Genomic DNA, 11,980 nt, shown 5'->3' with positions numbered 1-11,980 from the left:
TTCAAATATTGTTTACTTTATATTCTTTTTAATCTGATTTTTCATTTCTGAAGATTTTATTTATTTTTACTAAAATAAATGATATAAAATAAATTATAATTTTATTATAGTTTTGATTTATTACTACATATGTTTTTTTAGTTTCGATGTCAGTAAAAAACTGATTCAGATTGAAAAAACTATTTTTTATATCGCGGAAATTTCACATTTTTTTCGAAAACAACAGGTACAAGAAAATATTTAAATAAAAGTTTACACATCTAGAAAAATTCTACAAAAATGCCTCTTGATTCTCTGGTTCTACAGACAAAGATTGTAAACAAATACGAAAATAAATGTAGAACTTAATTGTTTCTAGAAAATCATCTTATAAGTTTTATGTGGGCTAAACCATTTTTGAGGCCGGAAAATATTTTTTTAACATAATTTTTTTTTGCAAGCGGTGCAAGAGCAGTGGTTCATTAAGAATGAATCTCAAAAAAACTTTTATCATAATTACATTACCAAATATTACCAAAAATTACCATATATTTGTGAAAGATAAAATTTCTATCACTTGTGATTCTTTTAGATTTTATTTGAAAATAATTATATCTACGTTAGTTCGGAAAATGCTGTCAATTTTGGATAATTTGCAATTCATCTTCGACATATGTGTTTGTCGAAGCCGTTATATAATAACATGAATTAATTACTTTCACAGAAGAGCTAACTGGTTTTAGAGAATAAATCCACTGGTAGAATGAATATAAATTTCATCCATAAAGTACTCGCAACAGATGGCAATGCGTTAGTTGCAGATAAAGGTCTGAGAAAAGTACATAACTGTGATAATGATACACGCAAGGTATACAGAGTGAAATAAAAAAATTGCACATTATAACAACAATAAAATTAGTACATTGCATAATCATTATTTTGATTTTATAGCTGAATGAAGCATGCATGTATTTTTTAATGTAAGTAGATCATTCGGTACAGTAAGTTTCTGAACACTTACTCCAAGCAAAAAATAATTTCTAATTGTACAAATTTATCCTTTTACCAATTTTTTGAATATTTTCAGCAATATCTTATTAAATACAATTTATTTATTATTACCAGAGACACCTAAATTTCAATTTCTTTTTTTATATAACGAAATATATGTTTATGTGTAAAAAATTATAAAAACTTCCAAAAAACACATCAAACCTGTCATTTTTACTACATACTCATAATTGAAAAAATTAAAATTTTATATCTATAAATTTGAATAAATTTGAACAGCAAATTTTATTAACTGAACTATTTAGAAAAACATTCAAAAATATATTATTTTTTATCATACGCATCAAATAATTAAAATTAAACTACATATTTTTAAAAATGTTAACATCAAATATTTTAAAACTATGAGCATTCCAAATTGATGAATCTTCAATTGAAAATCTTAAAAATTCAAGATTTTAAGATTTCAATTCGTTAAAATTAAAGAATTTTATACGGTGCGCAAAAATTGTGCATTTAAAAAAGATCTACAAACTTGTTGTTAACGACTTTTTTATAGGATGCGTAGTTTTGGCTTTCATCATGAAAAATATCATTAACAGTAAAAAAATCTGTCCGATGCGTGGGAACATTCTGAACACAACTTTTGTCGTTTAATTTCTTTTTCATCGCGTGTGCGGGGTAACAAAAAATTTAATTTTTTATGTTTTCAATGCTATTTTTTACAATTAAAACCAAAAACAGAACTATCAAAAAATTATTCATGACAAATAAATCATTTTTACATTCTCATCAGAGAAGGTATTAGATTTGTGTAAAATTTGACCCTCCTAGTTTTTGTCAAAAGGTCCACGTTTTGAGACCCCCTGAATCCGAAAAATAGGTTTTTACGAATGTGTCTGTCTGTCGATCTGTCTGTATGTATGTATGCCTGTCTGTCTGTGAGCACGATAACTTTTGAAAAAATCATTCTATCAGATTAGCCTCTGGTACTCTCTTTTAGTGTTCGAAACTGAAAATCAAGTTTGTTCGCTAGTTATTTTGGATATAAAATACAAAAAGTGAGCGCATTTTGAATATTTTTGAGACCACTTTTTTCAAAATTTAAAAATTTTCTGTATGGATGTTTAGAGTATTCAAAAAGTGAGAATAATTTGTCCTGATGATGTTTTCATATAACGAAAAATTACCAGAGTTAAAGTATTTACAAAATTCAAAACAAGACACGAAAATCAACTGTTTAAGCTAAATAAAAGACGATATGAAAAAAAGGCAAGAGAAGAAAAATTTTGATTTCTAAATGCCCTACAAGATACGTGATGAGAATGTGTTCGTTAAGGCTAAAGGAGCTTTAACAAAAGAGAGTTCACAATTACCAATTTAATTATGTCGATGTTTTTACCTTTAGTTTTAAAAAGTCCATGCACAAAGATCGAGCGCGTAACGCGCGGTAAATACACTGTCGAGCGCGAAGTGCGACAACCAACAGTTACCAACAAAAGTCAACCAACAAAATGCCCGATTGTCGGTCGTGTGCTTTCCCATTAAGCTATTAGACAAATCGAAAGAAGAATATTTTTTTAGAAATGCACGCTATCTCAAGTAAGTTAGTTACATTTATGAGTAAGTTATGTGGTTAGATGGCCAGTGGAGCGAAGTGAGAAACTCCTTTTTCAGACAAATTTAATTTAAGAAATTTTCAACACTTATTTTCCATCTGGACCGAAATGACATTAAGTATTTTCTGTTACTGCAATAGTTAACTTGATCGATAGTTTCGATTCCTATTTTCACAGATTGTTAAAAGTCATCAACACTAATAGATAATAACTAACTCTAGTGATAATACAGATTTCTTTAAATTACTAGAACCATAGTTGCAACACCTGGCTTGAGATAACGTGCATTTATGAAAAAAGATTCTTCTTTTGATCTTTCTAATAACTTAATGGGAAAGCACCTGAACAGCAATTGGAAATTCTTTTGTTAGATTGCCAGAAGAGCGAAGTGAGAAAACCTTTTTTCATACGAATTTAATTTAGAAATTTTTAAACATTCATTTTCCATCTTGACAGAAATGACGTTGACTATTTTCTGTTATTGGAAGAGTTAACTTATCGATAGTTTTGATTCCTATTTTCAAAGATTTTTGTAACTAGCTCTAAGTGATGATACATACTCCTTTAAATTACTCATATCATAAATGTAACACCTGACTTGAGATAGCGTGCATTTATGAAAAAAGATTCTTCTTTTGATTTTTCTGATAGCTTAATGAGAAAGCACTTGAACGGCAATCGGAAGTTCTGTGGTTCGATTGCCAGTGAAGCGAAGTGTTCAGACACATTTAATTTAAAATAATGATAGAAAAAATAATAAAAAAAATAAAATGATCTTATTATTAAATACTTTTATTTTTAATTAGATTATACAAATCTTTTTCAAAACATCAGTAATTAAATTGAAATGCGTATTAAATTTTAGTGATAAAATATGAGTGAAAAACATTCTCTAGTATGGATCGACTATGTAATAATTGTGATAACATTATGCGTGAGTTCTGGAGTTGGCTTCTATTACAATTTTACAGAACGTCAAAAAAATGCCCAAGTATGTATGAATAACTATAAAGGGGAAAATATATAATATAACTACGCAAAAGAACGTTTACTAAATTTTTGTATTTACAGGAATATTTTACTGTTGCTGAATCTATGAGTGCTTTTCCAATTGGTATAGCAATGATGGCAGTAATTATTTCACCCATAACTACCTTAGGCTTGGCATCAGAAATTTACACGTACGGAATGCAATTTTCTGCATATGTTTTAGGGCTTCTTATAGCGATGTCTCTTATTGGCTATCTTTATATTCCTGTGTTTTATAAACTTCAGGCTACCAGCATGAACATGGTAAGAGCAAATGAACAACTCAATTCGGTTTAATGTCATATTTTATACTTTAAATCGTTAATTGATATTTTTTAATTCGAAATTATTCAATTTTATAGTTTTGTATCCCTTGAAAGTTATTTACAATATGAGGGTCTTAATGCAACAATGGGATGAGCAATCTAAAATGCTAAAGAATATTGTACAAGCAGAAATTCTTAACCTCTTATCAGACTTGATGGAGCTATTAATTAAACTTTTTTTTAATTAAATTTTTTCTTTAAAAAGATCTGGCAATTAAAATCGGCAATCGGAAGTTTTACGGTTCGATTCCCAGCAGAGCGAAGAAATTTTTTCAAAATAAAATTTATTTTAAAAATGTTGAATTCCTAGTTCCATCAAGTCTGAAAAGACGTAAGAAGTTCTGTTTTTCTCTGATGATAATACAGATGCCTTGAAAAATTTGACTTGTAACACCTGGCAAAATAATTTGTGTATTTCTGAAAGAGGATTCTTCTTTCCATCTCTCCAGCAGCTTAAGGGAGCAGCACCCGACCGGCAAGCGGAAGTTCTCTGGTTCGATTCTCAGCGGAGCGAAGGAAAAGATCTTTTTTCAGAAAAAATTTAATTTTAAAGCAATCAATGCCGCCAACGATAGTTACGTGAGCATTAGACACTATCAGATACACATATTACATCCGGTCCTCAATTCTTACATACTTCTTTAAATTTAATATTCTTGAACTGCTTCCAATTTAAAATTGTTTCATAAATCTCGAATTATTTAATTTTTAATTAATTAATTGTAATATAATTAATTAAATCGTTTATTATCAATTTTATTCATTCTACATTTTACTCTGGTGTTATGCTTTTCTCACCAGCACTTGCTTTGGAAGCTACATCAGGGATACCAAAAAACATCAGTATTTTTGTAATTGGTATTGCCTCCGCAATTTATTCCAGTATCGGTGGAATTAAAGCTGTTATAGTTAGTGACATTTTGCAAGGAGTGCTTATGATTGGCGCAGACATAATCATTCTTGTAATCACTATACCAATGTTGGGAGGCTTTGAAGAAATAGTGCGAATTTCTGAAGAAGGTGGCCGAATTCAATACGACAAGTAAGTGTATAGTTTGCATTCAAAATAGAAATAAATATATTTGAACACAAATTATTTAATATAATTAATTGATAAAATAGCTTCAATAAATTTTTTGAAAATACTATATAATAAACATGCACGCTAAGTCTGCTTTTTTGTCTTGCGCAATTTTTGAAATTAACATATAAACATAACATTAATACTACACTTTTTATTTTCATAGTATTTATTATTTAAAATTGTTAAAAATTGTAAGTTTGGTAACGGCCCCTATTATTTTTCAAATCACAAAAACTTCCACATTTTTTATTTTATAACCTTAAATTGTTGAAAATTTTCAACCTTATTTGAAATCTACACCAATTTCCGGTCAAAAAAACGCGAGGATAAAAAAAATTGTTCAAAAGTTTAGAATCTTTTTGGAATCCCATCATTTTTTATGGAAATTACTAATTTCTGGTGCAAAACATTAACCGTGCAAAACTTGTGAATTTACTGATTCTGAATGACAATCTGAAGAATAATAATAATGGGCAAAAACTTCTATTTTTTTATAAGTGACCATTTTCGAAGAAAAATACTATAGTAACAAGGAATTTATTCAGATTGTAAACCTTCTTTGAAATTTCATTATATTTATTTTAAATTATCAATTTCCAGATAAAAAGTTTACGAACCCTACTATTGCTTAGATATTATAAAAATGCAATGAAATATAATCATTTTTTATTAACAATGGCAATTTGACATGAAAAGCACTAACATAACCAAAAATTGTTTCAGATTGTACATTTTCTCTTAAACCTAATGATATTTGTTTCAAATAAAAATAAGAACTTTAGAAATTTCCAGGGAAAATGTTAACATAACCCAAAATTGTTTATATAATTATGGTGAAAATTCATTTAAACGTAATGATTCCTTATTGACAAAAGAAATTTTACGCGATAAAGGCAAATATAACATAAACAAATGATGTTCTAAATTGCAAACCTTTTTTTAAATCCATTTATTTTTGTTAAAAATTACTGATTTCAGGATAAAAAACAAGGAATTAATTAAGATTGTAGACTATCGTTTGAACCTAATTTTCTTTCTTAAAACCATAAAAAATATTTTCCAATTTGCTTAATGTTTTCAATTATTTTTCTTCTTAAAAGGGATTATTTATTGATTGAATTTTCAAAATTCTTACACAATTTTCTGATAGGCATTCATCAATACAAAAAATGGTAACCTTTTTCAGAGATTTGTAATTTTATAATAATTTTCAAATATGATAATCTTGTTTACTATTTTACAGTTTTTCTCTCGATCCAACAGATCGACATACATTTTTTGGTGTTGTAACTTTAGGAATATTTATTTTTATTTCTATAAATGTGAGCCAAGTACAAAAAAACGTTTTCTTTCCGTAAGGTATACTTATTAATAACTTTTAATTTCGTTAAAAATTAAAAACAACGATTGAAATTTTTTCTAACATTGAAAATTAAATTTCAATTTTGTAGTTTTTGAAATTTAAACTATCCAAGTTTTCAAGTTGAATTTTTAATATTTGATACTCAAAAACATTGTTAATCAATAACAATGGTTGTTAATGGTAATAATATGAAATTATTTAATTTCAAATACTACATTTTAGAATTTTTTTAATTGCTTCTAGTTTAAATGCTTTAATTTCACATTTGTCGTTTCAGCGAGAATTTGAGTTGTTTAAAATTAGAAGCGATTTAATTCCTATAACTTTCAATTTATTTTTAATTACTTTTAAACATCTACGTTTAAAATGTTCAAAAATTTACATTTTTGACTTTGCTAATAATAATTGACTCATATACTTATTTTGTCATATTTTTACAATATGTAATAGAATATTTACTCATAAACAGACATTATTAAAAATATTTATCATAATTATACAAATATAGGAGCAGCAAGATCAGCTTTATTTATTTCATGGATTACAATCTTTTTGATTTACTTTATAACATGCTTGATTGAATTGACAATTTATACTGCCTATAAAGATTGTGATCCATTAAAAAACAAAATTTCCAAAATGGATATGTTGTATCCATTATTCTTAATGGACACACTCTCTCACCTGCCAGGTATACCTGGATTATTTATAGCAGGTAATTAAAATATATATATATATTTTAAACGTTTCAAATTGAAGAATTTAAAACTATTCCCGTGTAGAAATTCAAATAGGAACTAGTCTGGTTCTCGAACATTCGACCCCACTTAAAGTCGGGGGCTAGTCGGGTCATCCGACTAGCCCCCGACCAGTAGCGTCACGGTACATTAGTCGGGGGCTAGTCAGGTGACCCGACTAGCCCCCGACTTTAAGTCCTGATCGTGTACTATTAGGGGTCATATGATAATACATCCGCGTGGAATATTAACCAAACTCCCCAAAATTTGTGGAACATCCCCTAAAAGTTTGTCAAAATACTTATTATTTGCGGAAATCTCCATAAAGTTTTTTCAAATATTTAAAAGTGCTAAAATTTACCCAATATTTAATGGGTAACATATCCTGCGCTTAAAAATGCATAAATTTATATAACTAAAATTCCCCAAAATTTGTAGAATATTAATTTTAAAAAAAAAAACTTCAGCTGGCAGGCAGCAATGGAAGAGCTTCGCTCTGAAGGAACCGCCATTTTGGTCTCTGCTCCAGGTAACTATGGTTCGTTACGTGTGGACTGCTGTCTTAAAAACTCGAAGCGTCATTTCTGTTGCGCGAGAGGTGGCACGTCGAGCCCTTGCGGATTTTCTTTAAAGCTACCAGTCCAGAACCACAAGACTCAAATGAAGGTGGTAACGAAATCTGAACTGTACCGTGCTAAATAGTTTACTAATAGGATACTGCTCTTCACTGATTAATCAAAAACTTTTTCTCTTTCCAATTTCAACTACATGAAAGATTAGACTTTATTGACATATGGCAAACCTTTCAGATCAATCCAAAAATAAGCATCTGTACAAATTTAGAATCTTGTGACTTTCGAGAGACTTCTTACCTACATCTATATTTATCTTTTCCAATATGGATTTTCTGAAAATTCCATAAAAAGTGTAAAATTATTGTTAAATATATTCTTAGTGTTTTAGAATAAGAAAATCATAACGCTTTTTTAGATATTACCTCATTTGATAAAACCTCGCCGAAAACTCAAACATAAGAATAACCCTACCAGAGCCCCACTAGCTCCCTACCAGAGCCTGAAGATTACCCGCACGGAAATTAGTGAACAAAAAGGCCCGACTAGCCCTTGACCAACCACCGACCAGACCCCAACTGAAATTTTGACAAACAAAAAGCCCAACTAGTGCCCGATTAGTTCCCGATTGGGTACTTTGTCAAAATTAATAACCCGACTAGCCCCCGATTAGTGCCCGACTTGTAATAGGGCCAAATGGGGTTATTTATACACGAGTTGCGACCCTTTGAAGTTTAATTATCTTAAAAACTTTTTAAATTATATGCTTTCTAATTGGAATCTTTCTAAGTTGGCGAATTCAAACTTGATGCATTAAAAATTGAAGTACATATTTAAAGAATTGGGCCGTTAAATTTTGTCCTCTTTTTTTTAATGAGCGGTATTTTCAAAACCGTGCAACCAATTTTAATTGCACTTAGAAGCATATTTTCACATTTTGAACAAAAAAGCCCCAAAAATTTCTGAAAACTTTTGTATAACAACGGCAGATGTTAATGTACGATTAAAATTAGTTAAGATCAGCTGCGGTTCAACAACTAGACAAAAAAGTAATCAACTAAAAATGTCTTGCCAAACATTGCTATAGAGAATTTCAGAAATTACAGAGAATTAAGGAAATTCCAGGAATTCATGAAATTAAAGGAATTAAAGGAGTTAAACGAGTTAAAAAAATGTAGTGAATTCAAAAAATTTCGGGAATTCAGAGAATTTCCGAATATTCAAGAAATTCCAGGAATTCATAAAATTCAAAGAATCTCAGAAACTCAGAATTTTTAAGAATTTTAGTGAAGTCAAGCAATTCTTTGAATTCCGAATACTGTAATTTGAAAAGATTTTAAGAATTCAATTATTATCACTGAAATTAATATCGCAAAGTCAAAAAGGTTAAAAACTTTTTCTTTCTTCCAAGTATTCTAAATCATAAAAAAATGAATAACTTATTAACTGAAAAAGAGAATTAATGAGTCATAGTAAGTGAAATACCAAATATATTTATTTTAAAATATTATATTTCAAGTACGAATTAAATTTTTTGGTTCAAATTCGAAGATTTAAAATTGATCCCATAGAATATCACGTTATTATAAATAAATATTATAATTTAATACTTAATATGAATAAAATAATAAATAGATTCATTTTTCAAGGTGTATTCTTCGCAAGTCTCAGCACAATATCAGCAATTTCAAACTCTTTAGCTGCTATCTTCTTGGAAGATTATTTAAAACCAGTGTATAAAAAATCTATACAGCAAGAAATTCCCAAGTCCAGAGAATTAATAATTGGGAAAATTCTTACATTCGTGATTGTAGTTGGCATTATAGGAACGGCTATTGTAGCTCAATATCTTGCAGGAATTTTAGAAGTAATTTCTATTTATTTTGTAAATTTCGAATCCCAATATATCTTTTGAGAATTAAATAAAATTATTCATTAATTACAGGGCTCATTAACCGTTTCTGTTTTAACAAATGGCACTGTTTTTGGTTTATTTACTTTGGAGATGATTTTTGAATCAGCAACAGAACGGGGAGCAATTATAGGGGTTTTTACATCTATGGCATTCTGTACTTGGATGGCAACTGGATTTCCAAGGCCAACATCATCACCAAAACTGCCAATATCCATCGATGGTTGCAATGCCAATATTGATGTCAATGATATTATTGATTCAACTTTTAATCTTCCCAATAATGAAACACTGGAATCAAAAATGGGGTATTCAAACTAGCTTTTACTAACTTAAAATATGAAAAGTTCATGTTAATTTCCATAAGAAATTTATCATTTCTCTAATTATTTCATATATTTCTCATTTCAGAAATGAAGATTCATCTTACTTTTATCTGTATCGAATTTCTTATGTTTGGTACAACCCAATCGCATGTGGATTAACAATTTTGTCTGGATTTATCATCAGTAATGTTACTCGAATAATTTTTGATGAAAAAAAAAATCAATTGGATCCTGACCTTTTTTTCCCAGTGATTGCAAATTGTATAAAACGCAGACGATTGATGGAAAGTGAAAAAAACGCAACTGAAATGATGATTCGATTATGAATTGAATTACTGTAATTGTGAATAATTACTCAAATAAATTTAGAAAATTTATATATTATAAAAACAGATAAAATAACAAATATTTATTCATATGAAGAAATCAGTTCTAGTTTTGCAAAATCCCTCAGCGTCGAAATTTGTTTTCTTTTTTAAGGAAAAAGTAAGTTACAAGCATTTTCGTGATTTGAGAATAAGGAAAGTTTTTTAATTTTAACGTCTAATCTCATATTAATTAAAATCAGAGGAAATGGAAAAATGATATGAATTGTAATAAATTCCTATATTAATAAGTACCTATAGATTTTATTCAATTAGTTGAATTTTCAGCCCAAAAAGATGAATCTTCAACAAAAAATCTAATATTTGATACTTTAACCCAGAAGATATTTTGATTTAATTCAAAAACAGTTGACTTAACAAAAGAGATAAATTTGAAAACCAAAAAAACAAACTTTCAGCCAAAAAATATTTTTGCGTCAATCAGGAAAAGATATTGTACCCAAAATATTTAATCTTCAAGCCAAAAAAGACCTCGAAAAATACGAACGTTTTATAAAATTGTAGTTGAATTTCCAAACAAAATGATTAATTTTCCACTAAAAAAGACGACATCTAAACAAACTACACACATTTTTAACACAGAATTTGAATTTTCTTTCATAATTTTTTACCAAAAAGGAAGAATTTTCATCAATCTACATACATTTTTAACTAAACAGTTGATTTTTTAACCAAAATGATTAAGGTGTTATTTAAAAAATTAATTTTTAACGAATTACATATATTTTCAATCAAACAGATGAATGAAAAAAAAATGAATTTATTACAAAAAGAAATATTCTCAACGGATTCTTTAGTTTTCAACCAAAGAGATACATTTTTAATTAAAATTCTGAGTATTTCGAAAGAGAAGAATTGAAAAGAATTGATCAAAAATTAATCTGTTTTTGTGGGTTTTAGGCACATATTAATATACAGCTTCTATCCAACGACTTCAAACTTTTTTGTCGGATTCTTGAATTTTTTCTTTGCAGTAGTTTATTATGTCGATTATTAATGTTAATTATTATCTTTTATAATGTTGCTGATATAATCTTCCTGAAATAATAAACGAAGTATCTAAGGAAACCGAAAATCATTAAATAAAAAGGCGGGTTTGTAATTGAATTAGTATTTTGTATGAATGTGTAACTATTGTAAGTGCATTTGCATTGTGTTCAATCCATTGAAAAAATATGACTTTGATTTTTCCAATTTATTTATGAATATAATATTTCTTCAATACGAGGGTAGTTCAATAAGTCCTTAGAATGACCAACGGATGGCGCGCGAATCGCTCCAAATCATCTGTTTTCAGTCAGCACCACTCCCGACTAGATATATGGTGCAGTCACAGTCCACATCTTCTGAGTTTACGTGTTTTTATAACCAATTTAAAAAAAAAATTGTTCGTTAAGAACAATGGAAAAAAACGAGTTCAGAGCGGTAATCAAACATTTTCATTTAAAGGGTTTAACTCCATATGAGATAAAAAATGAATTGGACTCAGTTCATGGCACATCTGCCCCTGCCTTAGCAATGGTTTATGACTGGATAAATGAATTTTAGCGTGGTCGTACATCAATAAGTGACGAACCACGTTCAGGAAGGCCCGTAGAAGCAAGTACTCCCGAAATCATCAATAAAATCCACGATA

General features: G+C 28.6%; 1 protein-coding gene across 1 annotated transcript; it reads left to right on the top strand.

Moving 5' to 3' along the window:
- Positions 1–3,483: 3,483 nt before the first annotated feature.
- Positions 3,484–9,953, top strand: LOC117176459 (putative sodium-dependent multivitamin transporter). Its single transcript, XM_033366701.1, has 6 exons — positions 3,484–3,600; positions 3,681–3,902; positions 4,414–4,457; positions 4,848–5,006; positions 9,356–9,587; positions 9,666–9,953. Exons 1-6 carry the CDS (start codon positions 3,484–3,486, stop codon positions 9,951–9,953), a joined length of 1,062 nt encoding a protein of 353 aa, XP_033222592.1.
- Positions 9,954–11,980: the final 2,027 nt, after the last annotated feature.

Source organism: Belonocnema kinseyi, chromosome 7 (assembly GCF_010883055.1).
Source record: "Belonocnema kinseyi isolate 2016_QV_RU_SX_M_011 chromosome 7, B_treatae_v1, whole genome shotgun sequence".
NCBI lineage: Eukaryota > Metazoa > Arthropoda > Insecta > Hymenoptera > Cynipidae > Belonocnema > Belonocnema kinseyi.
This window is presented reverse-complemented; position numbering and strand designations above follow the sequence as displayed.